This window comes from Propithecus coquereli, unplaced genomic scaffold, assembly GCF_000956105.1.
Source record: "Propithecus coquereli isolate 6110/MARCELLA unplaced genomic scaffold, Pcoq_1.0 Scaffold1, whole genome shotgun sequence".
Lineage (NCBI taxonomy): Eukaryota > Metazoa > Chordata > Mammalia > Primates > Indriidae > Propithecus > Propithecus coquereli.
In genome coordinates, this window is record NW_012133857.1 from 18,239,244 (window position 1) to 18,262,311 (window position 23,068).

The 23,068-nt window shown below is 35.4% G+C and overlaps 1 protein-coding gene across 2 annotated transcripts in view; it reads right to left on the reverse strand.

The window, feature by feature from the left end:
- The window catches only part of ERC2 (ELKS/RAB6-interacting/CAST family member 2), an 894,383-nt gene that overhangs the window by 438,387 nt on the left and 432,928 nt on the right, over positions 1–23,068 (reverse strand). The window contains exons 10-13 of one of the 2 annotated variants that reach the window (XM_012646788.1): positions 20,956–21,096; positions 16,866–16,901; positions 6,652–6,845; positions 1,095–1,106 (exon numbers count right to left, since the gene is read on the reverse strand). In XM_012646788.1, the coding sequence (XP_012502242.1) occupies positions 1,095–1,106; positions 6,652–6,845; positions 16,866–16,901; positions 20,956–21,096 (383 nt within the window). The remainder of the gene's footprint in view (positions 1–1,094; positions 1,107–6,651; positions 6,846–16,865; positions 16,902–20,955; positions 21,097–23,068) is intronic. The other variant, XM_012646861.1, reaches the window with a different exon arrangement.

The window sequence follows — 23,068 nt, forward strand, 5'->3', positions numbered from 1 at the left end:
AAGTGGTATGTGAGCAGGAGACCTCGTTCTGAAATTATTTGCTGCTGCAATAAATACACTTGTCTAGTGGCTTGGGTGATACGACAGAACAAAGGGGTGTAGACCCAGCAAAAAGAGAAGAAAATAATATATCTTACCTCTCAAAATAATAACTATATTGACTACCACTTTGATTTGAAGCTTTCTTTTATTGAAGTTTAGATAGCCTCAAATCACAGAATGAATATCCTTTAGGAAACTCACTGATTGAATGTTAAAGAAATCACTACATATTCCACTGTATGTTATTAGAAAGAGAAGCCTTCTTTGACTTAAGGAAGAAGAAACTATTGGCTTGGGCCTCCTACATTAAGAGGAATCAAACCGAGGATGCATTTTCAAACGCAATGTCCATTTCACTTCTTAATATCAGGGTGCTCACAGTCGACAATGAATCTAGTTTTACACTTGGTTCCATATGCTATGCCCTAGGTAATTAAAGTATGTCTTAGGGCTAATAAAAATGAAGTTAGAAAGTTAAAACCAAAACAATGTCAGGAAATAACATGTGTGTACAATATGTTACCAACACACTGATAATTTTCAAAAGTGACTTTAAAAAAACTATTATAAATCTTTCAAAACACAGTGATTTATTAAGCGAAAAGTCTGAACGATTTGCGCTATTAAATTTAGCTTTTAAGTTGCTGTGTCACGGGCAGATCTTTTGTTCTCCTAGGTTAAATTTAGCATCCTGCATTTTGTTTTTTCCACAGCTACATGTTGTATCATCATGCAGTCAATTTTCTGGGCGGCTTGGGAGACATGCATGGGGGAGTTATCACGATGCTTTGTCTTACTGATTTTATAATCCAGGAATAGAATTAATCAAGTAATCCAGTCGTGGTTTATTTCCAACTTCTTCTTTGCCTTTTCCCACCTATACGGGCTTCTGATAAAATAAACCTTCCCTAGGCATGGGATAAAATGGAAAAAAAAAGAAAATGCAGTGGCCAGAGGAAAACCATTTCAGAAACGTGTTTGTTAAACAAGTGCAAGCAATAAATTGAGCTCAGGAGGGAAAGGCAGTTAGAAGAAAAACTGAAAGTACTGACCTGAGAGTCAAGCTGATTGGAGCAAGGGTGAAAGCAGCAATTTGGAGGATAAGCGGAAAGGAAAAGGGATAGCAAAAGAGAATAAAAGGAAGGAAACGCATTAGTTTTAAACATACAGCCAACAGATGTTATATTAGCAGGTTTATAACCAAACGAAGCAAACTTTTATCGATATCACCCCCAAAAAGCCCTGGGCACATGCTGTAAGCTGTTACATTAAATATCATACCTAAGGAACTGGTATTTGCTCTCATACGCATAATTATAACAAGCACTGATGTGAACCAGAGGTGTGCTCCCACAGTGCAATGACAGCATTAGCCCTTCTCTGCAAGAATAAAATTCCTATCTGTGTGCATATAAAATTTTATTATTTAATAAACTGAAATGGAAATTACTAAGGTATTAGACCTGGCAGCAAGCATGGATGTCAGAAAGATTTTTATTTGAACCAGTAAGTTGGATAGTTATATCCTATGAGATATTTTTCCTTCATCCCTAAAAACCAAAAGGAGCTGAGCAATTTGGCTTTTGGTTCAAAGATTTCCATTTTAGATGCTTACAGAGCGCTGTACCTAACAATGATCAAAGCCCCAGTGAGGAGGGCTTTTGGTGGGGTGCCACCTGCCCATCAGCCTCCCAAGCAAGGACAGAGGAACTTCCAAAGCTGAGGGTAATTTTTTTCAGTTGTGAAAATGAGGTTCTGACTTCATCGCTGAAAATATCCAGATGCTTGATAACTTATTTGTACAAAAATATCTAACATGCCCTTCTAATCAGTCAAAACAGTAGTCTTAATGCCAAGCAAAAAATAAAATAAGAAACAAAAAAAAAATCATACTCATCTTTCAAGCTACAAAAGGAGCACATAGTGGACATTCATTTTGTTAACCTATAAAATGCCCTTTGCAAAAACAAAGTGGATAAACAAATACTTTTATCAGCTGTCCACTCAGTGGGACCCCACTGTTCCATACTGTAAGAAAGTTTTAGGTGTTTCATACAGGAAGGAAAAACAAAACAAAATAAAACAAATCCTTAGGATAAAGCTTAAACTAGAACATTTCAAATGAAGACAGTGTTGACTATAACAATAAAACTGAAAGAGAAAATTTAAGATTAAACACATGGTGAAAGTGTTGATTTGATAATCCCTCGTATCTGAAATCCCCCTGGCAGAGAGTTCTGTGATCACAAATGCTCAACTGATCAAAAATGAGTTAGGTCAGACCGTGGTCATTGTGGGGACTTTGGCAACAATGGCACCAGCTGCCATTTCAAATCCTTCTGGATCAGAGGAAATTAAACTGAGGTCCGTGGCCGAGCTTTAGGGAATCCTAAACTGAAACAGCAAGCACACATTTAACATTAAGTTGCCTCTTCCAAGGGTTCTTAGTTTTCATAAAATTCTTAAAGGTGTTCATAAGATCCATGACCCTCGCCAAAAGGTTGCTAGGCATGGTATATAACCATCTGTCACTTGTTTTCAAGAAATTCCTTCAAATACATTAACAAACATAAGTGGAAATTACTCAGCAAGAAGAGTTTATATCAAAACAAATAAAATTGGCATCAAGTTTCTTCCACATACCATGAAACTTCTAGAACATATTATAATTTAAAAATAAAAATAAAGCTTAAGTTTATGCTTTGAAAAGAGTCCTGAAAGGCATCGAAGAAATTATGTCAGCACACTATTGAGCAACTCAGAAAAAAAAAAATAATGATCTCTTTCTCAACATTAGATAAGGCTCTTTGAGACATCTAAAATGATTTCTCAAAGTCCAAATGTCTGGTAGTACTAGTCCTTGATGCAGATAATTACGTGGAACCTGGTTTTCCATTCTGATGTTATGCCTCATGGCTGGAACCCATAAGAGGACCCACCCTCCTCTCCATAGTGGGGAGAGATGTGATTGAGGCCTCAATTTGGGTATTCGGCATCCTTGAGACAAATACCTACAAAATCCCTAATATGTTTAAGATAATTACAGGAAAGGTCACCGGACTGATTCCTTACCTTGCATAGGATGTGAGAAATCGAGTGGCGGCAGGTCTTATTTAACAGACCCTCTTAACCTCTCTCTCTCCCCTAAGGCACCGAAAGATTAATCCTGAAACTAAATAAAACTCAGAGACCCTGATGAGCACTGACACAGAAGCACCACATAGTTCACTGCTTCTGAGGTTTAATTAGCTACTTGGCCTTATAATATACGTGACACCTGACATTGGTGATGGAATAAAGACTTCAGCCTGATTTGGACTCACTCTCAGGGACTTACTCAAGGCCTACCTCGCACCCTGTAGCAAACTTCCCCTGCAAGAGCGGCCTGCAGTCCAAGGCAGAAGCTCCCCACTGGGCCATCAGCTTCAAGTGCAAGAGTTTACAGGCAAAACTGCACATGGGACCACACTAGAACAAAATGCACTTTAAAAAGAAAAATCTTTAATGGCTGATGAAAAACATCATTCACGTGGAATTTAAGAGGTAAATGTAAACACCAGCCATGTGCTATTCGGAATGTATACATTGGGGAGAAAATCAAAAATGGGAAGATTAACGGAATAGAACATAAACACAAACCGCCCTCTGAGAGAGAAATGGGCCACTGTCAGGGTCCTCTGAGTTATTCCTAACCTCGCATCTTTTGTTGCGTATGACTGAAGTTCTGGAATATTTTTGAATGCTTGCTGCTTTTAAAAGATTTCTTTTCACTCTGGTAGGTCACATTACAAACCAGAGACCACAAATTTATTTCAACTTCAATATTTTGGTTTTCAAAATCACAAACTTAATTGCAAACACTTCTTCATGACTCCAAAATGGAGATATATGTCACATTACTAAGAAATCTCCAGTTCCCAACATTATGAGGTATAAATTGTGTAGTTTAAGCCAGCATATGGCGATACTGCCCCATTTGAAAAAGGCTGCCTCACAGCTCGAGGAAGATGTTTTGGTCGGAATACATATGTAGCCCAGCAGATAATGCTTCAGAAAGGCAGGCCAAGGCTGAACCCTCCTTTTCCCAAGCAATTTCCCCTCTGTATCTCCACCCCCACCTCCTTAGGGACCTGGGCTGGGACTAGGGCTCAGACATTTCCCAGACTATGTTCTGCTGCTGGACCCAAGACACAGGCAGGCAGAGAACTGGGACAGAATCCGGTCCCAGCACACGTTTTATGAATTACAGTGCCTGGGAGGCATCAGCTTTAAGGAGAGGCAAAGGCAGAGATAAAGAAAATGTGCAGAAAGTACATAAAGATAAATGCCTGTAAAATCACTGCTGCTTTAATGCATTCCATATTGAAGAAATAAAAATGTGAATATTCTTGATGATTTAATGGCCATAGTGTCCAGCTAAGACCTGTTTGTTCAACGAGCCAATTAAGCTATTTATATGTAAATGTTTATAGTAGCTGATCCTGATTTTCAATTACAGTTCTGGGGAGCTGGTTTAGTGCAGAAAAATGCCTGCTAAATGTGGGGCACATCACTTTCCCTCATGAAAGCTCATAAAGAAGAGACAGATCTCCTGTGGCCCGACAGCAATGCCTGCTCAGGGAGGTTCTCTGCTGGCGGCATGAGTGTTTGGTGCTACTGGACCAGCTTCTTCCTTCTGGCCCAGAGATTGTTCTCAGTGGCTCATCTGTCAGCCCAGGGTTCAAATTCTGACTTTGATTCTTACGAGCTCTGCAACCTGGAGGAAGTCACTTAAATCTATATAAGTCATAGTTTCTTATCAGTAAAAAGGGGATAATGATAATTTCCGTGTTGTGGATAAGATTAAATGATATATAGTATTGCAGGTCAAGTGTTTAGCAGAGTACCTGGTACACTGTGAGCATAGAGTATATATATCCTATTATTATGATTATAATTACTGTTATTAATATTATCAGTATCATTATCTAGGGCTTCCTCCGTATGGCTCACTACTTCGCAGAGCAGTGGAGCAGGAGTCGGGAAACCTACATCATAGTTTCACATCTCTTTGACCACAGGCACGATCTCCAGAATGTGTCCTTCAACTTTCCAAAGTCTCAATTCTCACACCAACAGAAGAGGTATGATCATAACTTCCCTGTGTTCTCATGCTAGCTTTTTAAGAAAAATTTTTGTCCTGAAATGTAGATACATCTAAAATCAACAGTGTTTCCAGCTTTTTAAGAATCAGTAGACTGGCAGAACATTCTCACATTTTAAAACTAAACCTTTTAAGGATTTTAATTTGTATAGTTACCTCAGGAAAAAAGAAATCCTTGACTTTATCGCTAAAATTGATCACATGGAATAAAAATCAGATTATCATCGAACTAATGCTAAGATTATGACAAATATTAATTGAGAATTTGTATTAAATACTATATTCCAAAATATTGTTGAAATTTTATTGGAAATTAACAATTCATTTAATACAGAGCCAATTAATATTGAGAATGTATTTGTTTTAGCATTCAGCTCTTCATAATGATGTAAGTATCTACCCTATGCAGGGACCAGGTGTTTGCAAAGTGTGATACATTTTAATAGATTATTAGAAATTCACTTCTAACAAGATTCAAAGCCACAGAGCTGGCATAAAACAGAGGCAAAATTTGAATCCCGGTCTTTCTGTCATTAAAGCCCATGATTTTTCCACAAGACGACAGAGAGCTACTTTGAGTTTGTCTTGAAGACCTTTAGGGCCTCACTAGTGTCTCGATCAAAGCTGGCAAACATTCACTGATTTATTCAAAATTTTCTGATCTCTTCCATATGCACTAAATCTAGGAAAGACAAATTCTGCTTTATTGCTGAAGCAATAAGAAATTCTCAGAGGTTATGGAGTTACGTAAGATTACTGAGAAAGTTTTTCCTTACATGAAGTACAGAAAAAAGCATTAATAGCAAGCTTATTTTTAGAGTCCGTGCTGTACATAAATACAATATGGATATGATTTATCTGAAAATCTAAATTCTCTGAAACCCTGATATGATCCTCTTTGTTTTTAGACATAATTTGCATCACATAGGCCCTGTTCAAGTATATTTATTTACCATGTGCTGTAAGGTCTTCTCGAAACATAGACCTCAGGGATAAATCTGTTGTGGTGTGTCAAAAGACAACCAAAGGATATGAGCTCCTCCCCCTTCCCCTATCTTGCATGAAGAATTCCCAACTATATTCTTCCATATTTTTGTGTTTAAGGCAAACCTAAACCACAAACGTTTACCTTTGATGCGGAAGAACTGATGTTTCAGGAAGTCAAAGGCTCAATTTCTTACACACATTGCTGGCAGAAATGCTAGGTCATGGAAATCACTCACGAAAGTTGACCATCAGTTCCTTAAACACCGAAGAGGTACCTAATCCCTCAAAAGATAAGCCAATTGCCTTCTGAGTATCCCACAGAAACATGACATCATGCCTAACAGGCCATATTCCTCATCCCTAACTTGTTTCAAACTGGTAATGTGAACTTACATTGCAAATCCACCACAGCCAAAGACAGACAACCAAGCAATCCGTGTTCACTCACTGCTGACAATTCGCATGACTGTAAAATTTACCTTTCCAGTTCTGCGATCTTCTTATCCTTGTCATTCTTTTCATTCTCCACCTCCTTGAGGATCTCCAGCAACCGGTCAACTTCCGCCTGGGCCTTGCCACACTCGTTACGGTAGTAAGATGCCTCTTTATCAAGTTGTTTCATTCGGTCTGCAAACTCAGGGTTCATCCTGGAGTCGTCTTCAATATTATGTGCCTTTAACATTACATTTTTAAAAAAGGTAGTTAAGACAACAATTTAGAACAATAGGTAGTGCAGTCACCAATGGCCCAGAAATTAACTTTGGAGAGAAAATAACCGCCAAGAATTATGGGTATATTGTCAGTGCAAAGGCAAAATGGAAAAATCACACATTACAGCTACCTTAGGATAATGCTGAATTTAAATTATATAACTGTTTCATATGGAAGTTTCTTTTTATTATTGATACTTTGTTCCATTAAATATTGCTGCTACTTTCGGCTTCTCTTTCCACCAAAAAGAAGGGGATGGGTGGGGTCAAACACTGTGATGTCTTTATTCCAGATCATTTGGCAAGCAGAACTAAGACAATTCAACTCCTCACAGTTCAGGAGGTGATTCATACCAAATGCTTTCATTTCCAGTGCAGAGAAACTGAAGCAATGCAATATTCAATTATTTTCCAAGAACCATCAAGGGCGTATGTAAAGCCAGGTAGCACAGAAGAGACTGGTTGAGTGATCGACATTTCATCCCACTGAGAAATTTCAGCAGAAGATGTAGTTTGAAAGGAAGACTTAGAAATGAGGAAGGGCTTTCCAGCTAACAGTTATACCCATAAATTCTCGTTCTGTTGAATAAATTTAACCTAAACCAGGAGGAGGATGAGCTAATTCATGAACAAGCACACAGACAAGGATCTGCAAACACATGCATGGGTGGGTGGCAGCTTTACACACGAGAACAGACACAGGCAACAACACAGCAACAACACTGCAGAATAATTTGCAGCCAAAGTATTTGTGGTTTTGTGTGTGTGAGAGTGTGATATGGCTTTTTTTTTCCCAAAATAAACTTTTGGCTGAAATATTCCCAGACAGATAGAAATAACACTGCACTGTGATGTTTTGCCTACCCCTTGTTTCCCATTATTCCTAAATGACTTCTTCAAAGAGCAGGCAGGGAAAAAACAAGTAATTTAACAACAGTGCACATTCAACATAGAAAGTTCAGAAAAGTCATATATGTATGTATCTCCCAAAATCCACATGTGAAATAATAAAACATTAACAATTTGTTAGGACTTAAGTTGTTCTGCTGTCTTGCTATGTAGAGCAGAAGTTTACTATGTTTTTATGCACTTTTTTTAATTTCAGGGAAAAAAACAAGGCAAGCAAGCTATAGCTACTGTGGGGTCAAATGAATCATGCATGGTTAGAAAAATTAATACTAATACTACTGTTAGAGAGTAGACAGTCTTTGCAATGATTTAGTAGAAAAAATTCAGAAATTAGTATAAATAAAATAAATTTCTCACTTATGACAAAATAATCATTTTAAAAATAATATTTTTGCTTGTAACATATTATTTAAGCATGAGGATGAAAGGGAAAATTTGCTCTGGTGTTCTTAAATCTAAGATTTCCTTATTTAAGAAATAAACTCAACTATGCAAAAGGACTTGGGAAAAATATATGACAATTCAACATACTGTCAGGTATTGGTTTACTCCCTTTACCAGTACTTCTTAGAAAACATTTATTTTTGCTTATTATGTACTCCGGGTTTCATTATAATAGATTATTGAGATTTTTCAGTATAATTAAATTAATCTGAAGGAGAATCATGAGCTAATATACTTTTAGGAGTTTATTCACCTAATAATTTTATTTTAAACTGAGGTAATGAATAAATTTCCTAATATCCACATTAAAAGTGTAGAGCAGATATCCTATTTTAAAAGAAAGTAACTACTCCATACACTTATTTCTATTTGTGATAATAAGAATTAACTCATTACTTTTTTGACAAAAAGCACTGAAATGTAGTTTTTAAATAGCTAAGAAAAAAAGCTTCATGTTAACCTCTCTTCCAATCTTGTACTATATTACCATGTTTTTATAGTAGCTAAAAACCTTTTTATAAGATTTATTGAACTATCCAGCCAATACCATTACAATCTTTATAAAATAATTAATGAATTGTATAATGAGCAGCTAGAAAGACTCAAAACAAATGAATAAATATCTTTGGATTATTTGTTTCTGACTAGAGTTAAAATTTCTTTCCTGACTTTGGTTTATAAAAGTTCACAAAGACCTTGCAGTTAGCTGCCGTGGTTTATATTAGTTATTTTTATTCTTACTATTATTATTGTCCTTATTTTTTCAGTGAATACAGGATTACTAGTTGTGAAACCTAGATTCTAAATCTAGCCCTTCGTCTTACATCTATGGGCAGAAGAATTAGCCTCTCTAGGAACAGTAAAACCTACAAAATGACAAAGGAAAGACATTATTCATTTGTGTTTTTATTAAGAAGATTTTACATATGCATCGCTGAAATGGGGCTCATTATACAGCTAAGTTAATAGGTTTATTTAATCTTCATCAACAAGATACTACATACTTCCTTAAAAAACCTCCCTGATAGGTTTACAGAGAAAACACAATTGGCTAATGATAGGTATGTGCGCATATTTCCTATTTGAGTTCCTTAAAGAAAAGAGGATAATCTAAAGCCAGTTTTCAACACTGGGTGAACTTAGATGGGTTTGTAATCAGTTCACCCTAATATGTGAGTGTGGTTAAAGGACTCATGGGATGTTTGGAGGTTCAGAAAGTGTAGGTAAAAGACGTGCCTGGATCTAGACTGCACCACTATTGACCTTATGTGATGTGGAAATTAGGTCGCATTATTAAAATTAAGACCATAGCCAAATTTACGGCTGGCCTGGTATCTGTTAGATACTACTTGTGGGTGTTAATGGTCTTCCTTTTAATACAAATAGACAGGCTCAAGAATATCTGTGACCTAAATATCTCTGTATCTACTGATTTCCAGGCAAAAGAATTTATGTCAAACCCCCTTCAATCTTGGTGCGAGAATTCTTGGAAAGGCTATTAAATAAAGGTATAAATAGATATCATTTTTTAAAATTTTAAGTCGATAGAAAGCTTTAAGAAAAAGTCATATAGAGATAGAAGAGTACCGCTGTTTCTTGGGTCATGACTAGGCCCCGTGTTAAAGACAGTGAACAAGAGAGTTTCACATGGTTGGGAAGGCTGTTGAGTCCCCAACCCATCCTGGGTCTTGGAGGCAAACATCTCCATGGCATTTATGAAAGGTATTATGGAGAACCAGCTCTATTCAGCATGAATCACAACTTTTCAGACGATGAGCTGAAATTTTTAACCAGTAGAGCACAGAGTGTGTTATACTGTGATCTACAGACATGAGGGTGATACTATACTCAATAAAATACCGGAGGAAATTGAGCTTATAAAGCCAATATTTCCTTCAAAATGATAAGGCCAGCGCCTCCTCTAAACATGAGAGTGGAGGAAGGACTTTATTTGCAATAGGCAAATACTCTTGCCTTTTCAAATATAACATGAGTTCTTTAAACTGGACTGGCTGCTCCTGGTGGAGATCGAAAGTGGATAACAGATTTGGGCCTAACATACTTTCAACACTGTAGAAAAACATAATAGATTTATTTGAATGAATCATTATCACAACAAATTACTACCATGGCATTCTGACCCATTCAAGATGTAAATTGAAAATGCACAGTAATTCTCTGCCCTTACGAATCTGTTGGTTTGAAATTAGCTCAACCACACTTCCTACCAAGGGAAGTGCTTGCCTCGTCTATTCTTTTCAGGCACATCAACTACATCCCCCATCTTCATTACTTGGGAATCTAACTCTTAAAAATGAAGATTGATGTGGATTTTCTTTTAACGGTTTCATACTTTATATGTCATTACTATAGCCAAGAACATTGTACCTTTCAAGGACATCCACCAGTTATTAAAACCAAAGGGATATCAACAGGCATTCTTTTCTTAATGTAGAGATTTAATTTTGCTAATTTAAACAGGTCCATTTAAAGGCTATTGGCTCTGTCTAAAAAGGCTATTGGCCAGCTATTTGGCTCTGTCTAAAAATCTTATTTGAAATGTTTACAGCAGCTCTCAAGCCCCTGTAGAAACACAGAAAATTGGGAAAAGGACATTTCAGAATTATCTTTGTTACATATTAGATCAGTAAGTTTTGAGGGACTCCCAATTATGTTTCCTGTATTTCCATATGTAAGGAAATTTCCCCAGAAATGGGAATAATCAAAACAAAATTTGGAGCTTCACTGATGTGGGCAACTCTCAGCATTTTGATGTGAACTGATTTTGAAAGGCTGGATCAAGCACAAAGAGGAATCTGGTCATGACTTGGGATGAGCAGCACTTGACAATACCTAGTAGTTATTTTAATGAAAGAATTTAGAACTATTTCTGGACATAAGGCAAAATTTCAGATTAGTACTATCTCTTAACCAAATTAAGAAGAAAGTGTGGCTAAAGCCAAAGTAGGGGGGTTGAAAAGCATCAAAATCATATATCACAAGTTCATTCATGCTTAGTCTTATAAAGGTTGGTTTTGGTCATTGATTATTTTCAATAAAATGCTAGTTCATCATTCCAGATGCCTAGAAAGGAAAGCATTAACTTTGGTCCAGAAACCTGCTGGGAAACAAGGCAGGGAATATTCAACCATAATATTATGTAACACTCTCCCTTTGAAATGGGTCCTAACAATTTTAATAAGAAATCATTTCCCTCAAAATAAACAAATGCTTAGTCATGACCAAAAGTACAAGCAGAATGTTAACTAATGAATCTGACAACTTTTCTTTCCTGTTGCTTCTGGGTTTTAGCAATAATTCGCTAAATTTATGCACTATAAAATTATGATTCTCGATTGTGGCACTTTGGTGGTTTAGTGTCTGCTGACGGCGCTTTGACATTCCTTTCATATCTTAACAGCAGAACAGCATATATAAACTATTTTAAACATTATATTTTATTTCAGTCTTCTAAAAGAAGTTCCAATCTTCTCATCATTCTAAATTATGAACAAAATATTACTTCTTAAAACAAAGTTTTTAAGGGTGATTATGGAACTACATACAACATGTTAGATCATTTAAATTTCATTTTAAATATAATGAATTAATATCAGGCATAAGAGTTGAGCCTAAATAATACATTTGGAAACTAATAATAATGTATCTTGAGTTCTTACACTTCCTAGTTTCAAAGGAAATTATTCTTTCATAATTTAAGCTAACTATATTCACAACTTGCATATTAAAACAACCATACCAAAAAGAAAAATTTTTCATAGATGGAACAAATAGGATATGTATAAATAAACAAATATGCAAAATAATTTTTATTATGTCACACACATGCAAAACAAAAAGAACCAATTATATGCTTAATAACTTTAAAGACCACTCAAACAAAAATGTAATAATTAATACAATCATTTTTAACTATGGAATTTTCTAAAATTAGCAAAATAGAGAACTGACGTAATTATCTGGATGTCCTCAAACAAAACATGTAACTTTAAATGTTAAATGCTATTTCAACTATTATTTCATTTTTTTAGACACTGAAATCCTGGATCAATGATAAGGTGTGCGTTTGTGTGTGTACATGTGTTTGCACATGCTGTGTGTATGTCCTGAATTATCTCTTAAATAGTTGTAATTTTCCACTGTCTTTGGGGATACTGGTCTGAGAGTGAATCAAATAATTTTCAGAAATAGGCTCACAAAATCTTACCAATGAAACTGCTATATCTGAACAATGACTGTGAAAGCATTTATAATTCAGCCCTTCATGTTCCTGGGATTGCACAGTCCTATAACGCTGTAACATATAAATCAAAAGTCCTCACTGAACCCAAAAAGATTTTTTTCTCCTCAGGAGTAGAAAGATGCTCATGGGTTTGTTTTTTTTCTGTTTTTTGTAAACCCTTCCATAAAATGTGAGCACTGCAAAAGATGTGTTAAGAAGAGATGGGATTTCAAACCGATAACCACCAAGCTAGGGGAGAACTCATCTGTGTGGGGAACATCAAAAGAGTCTCAAATGTGCTCTGGCCAATAGTGAGGTTGCCCCCAGTGCCTCCAAATCATTCATTTGCCTTGTATCATTGAGGATATTAAACAAAAGCACTAAATTGAGGGACCAAGTGGTCTAAAGTTTTATTTAAAATTTATAAAAGACTCCTGATACCATCTCTGGGCACAATAATACTGGGGCTACAGCAAACAAGGTATTTGAGACTGATGAGAAAACCATATTATTTGTTTAGAATTAAGAACTAAGAAAAAGAACCCAACTGAAGATAGCCTGCACGGTATTTACAATGACAAGACAAAACTCCTCCAGCAGTAGAGACTGGTAGTTAAGCTGCAGAAAAGTTATTATCATAAGAAATAATAAGGATACAAAGACAACATTTTAGGTTCCAAAGAAATGGCATCAGAGTATCACTTAGTACAATGGAATGACTAAAGTAAAAGGAGACAAAAAGTAAAAGGTTTATTTCTACTCTAGGAAAAAAAAAAAACCTTGCAGGAGCACTTCAAAGCTTAATCCATATTTACTCTGATGTAGTATAGATTGTCAGATATAGAACCGACTGTAAAATTATCTTATTTAAAAAAAAATATGTTATAATTCACCAAAAATTTGTAGAGTGACCATATTCAAAATAAACATACAAGAATAATAGAAATTTCCTAGGTACCAATACCCAGTTAGAAAACAAAAGAAAAATATATCATTCAGAATAGCAACCTAAAAATTATATATGTAGAAATGCTTAAAACTATCTTTAGAAAGAAATATCACAGCCTATAATAGGAAAATGTGAAAACTTTACTGTAAAAAAACCACTGAAATAAATAAAAGTTGTATCATATTCATTATTGGGAAGCAATAATATTAGAAACACATCAATCATTCTAAAAATATTTCATAGGTTGAATATAATTCAAATTAAAATCTCCAACAATTGAGTTTTTTAATTGACAAGGTGATCCTGAAATTCATTTGGAATGACAGAAAATTAAAGCTAAAAACATCAAAACAAAACAAGACAAAACAAAAAGTAGAAAGAATTAAGGTGGAATTTGTATTACTAGATGTATAAAAATATTATAAAACCACATTAATTAAATTTTTGACCCAAAAAGAAACATTGATAAAACTGAACAGATACTCAGAAACTAAGCCATGCATCCACAGTATACAATCCTTAGTATACAATAAAATAGTATTAAGATCAGTGGATAAAGAGAGAATTATTTGATAAATAGTGCTAGAATAATTAGTTGATAATTTAGAAAAATATAGGTAGAACCTTACCTTTCAACATGAATCAAAATAAAGATAAAGGGGTTAAACTGATTTAAAAAGTAACATTAAAAAATTTTAAATATAGGTAAGTGAAATCAGAGAATACTTCAAAGAATAAAGCCAATGAAGAAAGCCTAAAGAAAAACACAGGTCAAGAACTTCAAAATAATTCTCTCTATATATAAAAACATTTAAGTTAAATAAAACTGCCACAATCTGATTCTATATAAAGCACAAAATAACATACAAACAAATAAAAAAAATCAGTAAACTCAAAAGCAAGTGCTTAAATGACAATTTACAGAAGAAAAAATACAAAGAAAATAAATGTATTTCTAAACCTCAACTTCACTAGTAATTAAAGAAAGGAAAGTTAAAAAGGAAAAAGATTTCCACCTAAGCATTTTTCAAAATTTATGTAAAATGACAATTCTTGATGTTGGCCAGAGTGTGGCAGAAAGGCCACCTTTAATCAGTGCTGCAAGAAGTATGCTTAGATGAAATTTCTCTGAAATGCAATATAGTAGGAACTATTGGGGTCTTTTAAAAATCACTGGCCCAGGAATTTATTCTATAAAAAATATGTGGGGAAATTAATATAGAAAGATGTTACTTAGAGCATTATTTAGCTAGCAAAAAATTAAATAAGGGAAGAAATGACCAACATTAGGGGAATGAGTAAATAGAGAAGAATACTATATAATCATTAGAATAGTATTTTGGAAGAAGAGCGAATTATATGGGAAAATTCTAATGATGTTAAAAAAATGGGACATAAAACTGAATAAATACTTTGACAAAGTTTGGTGAAAAGAAATAGAGTGCTAGATAAGAAAGAGAAGGAGAAGAAAGAACAAATGAGAGAGGGAAGGAAAGGAGTAGAAAGAGAAAGGAGGAGGAGAGAGGAAAGAAAGATGAAAAGAGAAGGAGAAAAGGAGAGAAATGACCAGCAACAACAGAAAGATGTCTGGGTGGGGAACCACACAAATAAACCTTCTAGTGATTATCTCTGTGCAGTGAAATGCCCTGTGATTTTTTTTTTCTATGTCTTTCCAAACTTTTGCAAATTCTCTATTGTGACCATATATTATTTTTATAACTAAGAAAAACATAGTCATTTTTTAAAAAAGACTATTAAGGGTAGAAAATCCATCATGCTGCATCCCTATCAGTCCAAAAAGAATTGGGCCCTGAGAATATCTGCAGACAGGGGGAGTTAAAATAATGAGAGTTTGGCTATATTCCCAGGATGCCAAACCAATGGGTTTGCTTGATTAACTTGAGGAGAAAAGTCAGTCATTGACTTTTGAATTGGTCACTGAAAAGACTGAAAAGTTTGCCTTTGAGTATTGAAGACCCATCACTGGGTGAAGTGAAGAAAACATTCATGATGCCACGTCATCAATATTTCTGGAAATGGTCTAAAAGTTAACGGGACTACTTCTTTGGTCCTACCTATCCTGACAGGGATAGTGAACTCCTATCACGGTCCAGGTATAATTTTGCTGCTGCAGGAAAAAAAGCTTTGTTCATCTGTCCTGCATACACTTAGGTTTTCTTTCTGTCCCTAACTAGTATGAAATAATTTCAGTGGGATTACTTTATACTTTTTTAAAACAATCTGAAGAAAACATTCATTTCTTTTCCCAGGGTGAGTTTTTGAGCTTGAAGATATTCCAATCTTACTTGTCTGTCTTTACCTCTCCATCCTTGAGCCTGTTTATTAAGACTTCCATTCAAATGCTAAGGGCAAAGAAAGTTGGGTGGATTATTTTTTTGCTGCTCTCCTAAAATCCCTATTTGGAAAAAGAGGTTAACAAAGATGCTCCAACCCAGCTTTAGGAATTCTGTTTGTTAAAATAAAATTTGTTGCCATGAATGGAGGGTGGAGGTTGAATCTATGTAAGTACACAGCATCCTGCATATCAAGCTGTATATATGCTGGAGCAGAGGCTTAACAAATAAAACGTTGGCTGAATTGTTTGCTTTCTCCATGCTATTCCTTTTTCCCACAGTGGGAATTAGAATGCATGATAGCACATCATATCTGCCAAATGATAAATTCTAGCCACCTTTATGAACTATTTTTCCCAGAAAGCCACTTGAGTTGACAAAACAAAACAGCCTTTCTTCTTTAGTAAGTTAAAGAAACAAACTGCTTCATATAAAGCACACATGTCATTAGGATAAAAAAAATTGTGGTGGCATCTGGACTGTTTTATAAATATTTTTACTAGTTACCTGTTTTTTGTATTCTGTTAAGCTATAATCAGAATTGTTACTATCTGTTATTAGGAAACTGTATTATGGTTTGTCCTCAGCCAAATGGCATGTTTTTAACTCTTACAAAACCCACAATAATGTTAGGTATTTACCAATCTCAAAGACCATAGCCCTATTTTTAAATCTAAACCTATTTTAACTTTTATCACTTGAATACTACAGACACTCAATTGTTTATTATTTTGCAAAATGCTATTATCCCTTTTGGCATAGATAAGTTTGTGTTTGCAGGGTCTGAGGAAGAATTCTATAAGCCTAGATCTTCAGCTGCCTTCTGTTCTACAGCCTTAGAGCTAAAGTTAAGAAGGAGGTAATATCAGAGCTAGCAATATTTCCTTGAGTTATTAATTTTTAAATTTCACATTCAAAAGAAATGGCAGTGGCCTCTGCACAGATCATTTCTTTTGACAGAACGGAAATGGAAAGAGACTCGTAAATATTTTTGAAATCTCCTCAGTATGGCACACCGTGACATGTGATCAGTGGATCCTCATGCTTTGATATGTTACAGCGGGAACTTTCAGAAATGACTTACTGGGTTGTACATCTGATTGAACAACTGCTCAGCTTGCTACATTGCAAAGTTGGGAAGGCATTGAAGCACAGACAGGGAAAGAAGGAAAGATCCAGAAAAACAGCATTAGCTCAACAAATCCAGTGCATTCGCACAGACGAACTGGTCGTTAAAAAAGGAGAAATTTCAGTTTCTAAACATTCCACAGTGAAAGTGAGAAGCTCTAGGGAAATACAAATGTTGACTTTGGCTCCTAAAAAAGAATAGCTGGAATAAGAAATTTAAGGTTTGTGTTACTTTCCCTTTCTCAAGTTAAATAACCCATGAAATAAAGAAAGCTGTCCACTTTTGATGATACATGAAGTGCTGGTCTCCAGCAATGAATCAGAAGGAGTACTTTTGGCCTAGCCTGCAATTTATTACCTGAACTTCAAAGATGGTAATAATAAAAGATTAATTAAATCTTATCATTGAATTTATAGCTCTTCTTTTATATTAACACAAGCCTGAATTTTCTATTCAGTCTAACTTCAGAAAAATATGGATTAGCAAACAGCAGGTTAGCAATAGCAAACTATCAGTAAGCAAGACATTATTGGATTAACTTAAACAGGAGAAGAAAAACTTTAAATCAGTAGGAAGATTAAAAGGAACCAAAATACAGTATTATCCATTGCCTATTACCAGTTTCTACTGTTAGTTCATAATTAATAAAAAATATAAATTTTAAAAATATCCTATTATGTTCCAAGTACTTTAGAATCTATAATGCTCTCCTGTCTATTTCGTGCAGAAGATTTAAATGTTTGTATATTAAATGTACAAAATATTATTTTAAATTGCCCTCCCAAGTTACATTTCTTAACTACCTATACCATGAATCTGGGGATTGACGTCAAGGTGTAGAGGTGAAATATTGTAGAAACTGCTCCTTTGCTTTAAGCAAAGATACACTTTTTAAGAGAGAGCCTGGATTTCTTGTTCCTTCAACTTAGGGGACATAAATGAAGATTTTCATCATGCTTTAAAAAAACAACCTCCTCAAGCATGATATTAATGGAAAAATTACTAAAGAGCATAAATCATGACATTTTGAATTGCTGTTGCTTCTCAATTGATTTCTGGTCACACGGGGTACATTTACCTCTACATTTTGAACCTCAAATACCCTTTTGAAAGCCAAAATAATCCCCACGTCAATAATAACGTTCTCTTCAACCCCTGGGATCTATTTAAGATTGATGAATGCACTTAATCATAAAGCACACTCACAATTAGCAACTATGCCTTATTTATTTGGCTAGTATCATTTTATCAGCCTCACTGATATCAGTAAGGATTTCCTCATACATGAACATTTGACTATTGTTTTTAAGGGGTGGGATGGAATGCATAAGAGATAGTTCCTTTTCTGCCTGTAACCACGTTTCATCACAAGGTATTTGAAAATGTCTCAAATTAACATAGTATAGTAAAGGGTTAAAAGTAACTATGTGTGTGAATGTTCTCCACAAATTTTTATGTAAAAAAATTCACTATGCCAATGTCAAGCACTGTCAATAAGACAAAAAATAAATTTAAATCACCATTTGGATTTCAGTGTCACTAGCAGACAAGGTTTCTGTTCAACTAAACACTTCCACAATGTTGTGTAGATTTTATGTCAAAAATACCTGGACGCTCACAAATCTTGAGCAAAATTCCATTGGGAATTCATGGTGTATTTATGACATAATAAAACTATTATGTTTTCAGCTTTCATTTAGTAAACCTTTATATTTTATTCACAAGTCACATACCCTTTTATTTAAAAAGAGGCCCAGACACTCCTTAAGCTTTTATAGCTGCTTATTTTTCCATGAGTAAATGATGTGTTTATATGTATATTCACATACTGTTGGCTTATATTTTCAAATATTTCATGTAGATCTCAATTCTTTTTAAGGTGATGGGCATTTGAGGTTTTTATGAAACTATTTATTAGCAGAAATTAAAGACTACTGAAAAATACTTTAAACTTTTGAATTCAGTTAGTGCCAGAGAGCCAAACATAATAAAACAGCATCTGCAGGTTAGGCATAAAAATATTTAAATTATCACTACCTTATTTAAACTCACTGTGCTATGTGTTTAGGAGATAGCATAAGCAAAGATTATATGTATGCCCGGAAATAAGTTATCTTTTCATAAATTAAATAAGTCCCTTACAGCAAGACAACTATATCTGTTACTTTAATTCTGGTTACCTGGTGGACTATTAAAATGCTGTCAAGAATAATGCTAAAATGTCTACAGGATTTGGTCTGTGAATTTCAGTACATGCTGTCTACCTAAGAGTCTAAGGAAACCACACACTCTAAGTGATCTCTTGGGCAAACCACAGCTATGTTGAAAGAAACTATATTGAATTGCACAGATGTTGATTTATTAAACTAGTCAAGTCATGTACGTGGAAACTATAAGCACCAACATGTGAACCTCTTCCTTTTAATTACTAGAGGATTTCAAATTCCATAGATGACTTACACTAAAAAGGAGGGTGTCGCTCATGTATCTGCAGAAATAATAAACGGGTACCCTGATCTCCATAACAGCTCATCAGAGTGAATGGAGGGCATCTCTCCTCCCCAGGTCTACCTGAACTCCTCCTTATTCCAGACCCAGCACACTGCAACCGAGGTAAGACAGGACAAATGATCACCATAAGGAGCCAGTGAATTTCTCTCTTTTACAGAGTTATCCTGGAGCCTGCCTTATGATCACAAAATTGTTTCATTAAATGAAAATTATCTTTCATAGGTTTATTTCTTAACATATATGGGCACGGATAACATTGTAGAGCACATTTTTATAAGTCATGAATGTGTATCACACACCCCATCGTTAAATAGCCACGTCAATCCCCATGTAAACACCCTCAAATGGGCAATTCTAAATTCTCTCATTTATTGTTCAAGATTTCTGCTTAACTAAATTGCTTGAAATAAGTGAGATGTTGAGTGGACTGGGAAATAGATTTCGTTATATAGAGATTTTCTTGCTGTTTTGTTATTATTTGACCTGTATATTTATCGTTTTCTGCATTAGTAAGTAGACTTTCTTAATGTAAAATTTCTCATGACAATTTCCTAAAAGTCCCTGTAAAGTGAGCACATATAGTCACATTTCAGTTAAATACCGCATCATACAAACAGTATACTAAATTTTAAGATATCCAGAATAATTCCTCCACAGACATGTGATCCCCTCACATCCTTGACCATCATGTCATATATTTTCATAACTTTAGCTAATAAATCCCCATTCCAGTGTGCTACGAATTATATATAGTTGAATTTCATTATATGCTTTATTGATTGTTTATATTCTTATCATCTTTTTAAAATACGTTTGTAAGTTGTCGAAGGGAAACAAAATGCTTAAAACTCATAATGTTATGAGTTTCATGTGAACAATGAGTGCGGACGTACCAAACAACACAGGGAAAAAGTCAAAGGAACAATGCATGACTGGAAATGCACTCCACAAAAATGTCCAGGTCAGAGAAAACATGTTAATGCCGCAATGTAAAGATCCTGCCTTTTGCCAAAGCCTTCTGTATACAACAAGCTTTCTTAGACATTGAGGCCATTTTTGGATATGCCAGGGACTTGACTATTTTGGTGAACTTCTAGAAATTTAATGATGTCAGGAAAACTTTCTCAAAATTCTAATACAAAAATTGACCTACTTTTGAAACTAGTAAAAGTTTACCAACATATAATGGGGCCCCTGGATTCTTTTGTTTGTTGCAAACATTTTTATTTATCTTTTTTGATAGTTGAGATTTGCCCAGAGAGTAACGGCTGGTTTTTATAATACTTTTCACTTCTGCTACTATTTTCATCTATTTTTCAAGCTTTCTTTAGACAGGAAACCTAAGACAATTTTTCTGGTTCACAGACAGATTTGACACAGACTTCTTAGCAGTAAGTTAAGAGTGTTTAATTAATTCTTTTATCAGCAGACAGCAAAAGATAAGGGGTTTGTTTCCTTTGTAAAAATTTCTCATCCTTTCCCGTTTTATAAATTCATTTTAAAATGGGCATGTTTTTTCTTAGACTTCACTTACCTTTTTTAACTGTGCTTCCAATTTGCTACATTCCTCTTTCTTTTGTTCGATGGCTATTTCTAGAGATTTTAACTTGGAGTCCCTTTTCAGCCCTGCAGAGGCTAATGAAGATGCATGTTCTTTGAGGTCAATTAAACTAGACTGAAAGAGAAAGAACGCTAGTGAGTAAAACTCTGCAAGTCCTACTAGCAATGTCTTCAACTTGAACACATCAATTCTACACACAGCAATAAAGTGTGCAGGAGACAGAAAGGGTAAACACGGTCTTACTAAGGTAACAATAGTCAGCTCTGGCCAGGAAATTAAAGTTGGCCAGCTTACAGAACCGAGCAGGATCTAATTGCAGAGAATCAAATGTGACCAAATGGTGTGGTCACTAAATGCACGTTTCATGACTCAAAACCATGCTAATGACGTAAGTCCCGAGGTGGTCTTTACATGTCATAGCAAAACAGACACCCCGAACCTTCCGTTCACATTTATTGCTGTCAGGCCATGCAGATCCTGAGATGAATATGAAAGAAATTACTGACCTTAATGCTTCCTCCTCTCTCCCCCCTCAAAGGGTAAATCAAATATAAAAGAAGCATCCTATTAAATTTTTATCAAATCCCATTTCTTTAACACAAAAAATGACCAATGTGTTTTCAAATTTCTTCTGGAGAATCGAACACGAAATTATTTTAAAATTCAGTGTAAACTTTATGTTCCAGTCCTTTGTCATCCAGATACAACAGATATAATGAAATCTCCCCAACTCAGACATGGGGTTACCTAAATTGTTTCGGTCGCTAATCATGTCCAAAAACCAAAAAGTTTTCTATAAAGTCTAAATTCCAAAAACTAAATAAATACTTGCATTTATCACTGAACATGACTTTACTACCTAGAAGGGCATTGTTCATCAACAAATATGAAATAGTTAGCAACATCTAACTATGTGACTAAAATGTCGGTTTTTCCCCAAAATCACTGCAGCACGTAGGAAGACACTAAACATAACGTGGTCTCTAGTAAATGAAGTTGCCTAATACTTTATGCTGGGCTGTTTCGTGGGGACTGGAACGACCCCGATGATGAAGGTCACCACCACCACCAAGCAGGGTGCTCCTAACAACCTTCTGAGGAACAGGTTAGCCATTCTCATTTTTCAGGTCAAGAAACTGAGGTTCACATTAGCTGAGTGTCTTACCAAAGGTCCCTTACCTATTAAAGGCAGATAGAAGTCTCGAACTTGGGTCTACGATTCGAATTACAATGTTCTTTAACTGTATCAACCTCCACAGAAGTAATAAAGGACCTTGTAATCCAGTCATTTTGTCATGGCGAAGATGTATCAACGCTTCAACTAAATTATAAGCTCCCTGCTGACAGCAACTATATGTTGTTCTTCTTTATAAATTTTTAAATGCTAGATGTGATGGCCAGTTTTAGTTAACTGGGCTAGGCTATAGTCCCCGTTACTAATCTAGGTGTTGTATGAAGGTATTTTTGTAGGCATCACTAACGTCTACAATCAGTTGACTTGAAGGAGATTATCTTCAGTACTCTGTGTGGGCCCGATTCTATCAGCTGAAAGGCCTCATGAGCAGAACTAAGGTTTTTCTGAGGAAGAAAACATTGCACCTGAGGATTACAGCGTCAGGTTCTGTCTGGGAGTTCCCCTCCTGATGGCCTACCTGATGAATTTCAGACTTGCCTAGCCTCCCTAACTGTGTAAACCCATTCCTTGCAATAAATTTCTTAATCTGATTAATTTTTTAACTTGGTTCTCTTTTTCTAGCAGAATCCTGACTGACACACCCAGCCCAGTGCCAGGCACATTATACAGGAACAATGAATGTTTCTTAAAACGCCTGTCTGAAATGCACATGACATTGGCACTGTTTACAAAGCCCTTTTCATTTAAAGCTCGTGCTCACCCGTCATCAAGCTATCTTTTATTTATTTATTTATTTTTTTGAGACAGAGTCTCACCCTTTTGCCCGGGCTAGAGTGAGTGCCGTGGCGTCACCCTAGCTCACAGCAACCTCAAACTCCTGGGCTCAAGCAATCCTTCTGCCTCAGCCTCCCGAGTAGCTGGGACTACAGGCATGCACCACCATGCCCGGCT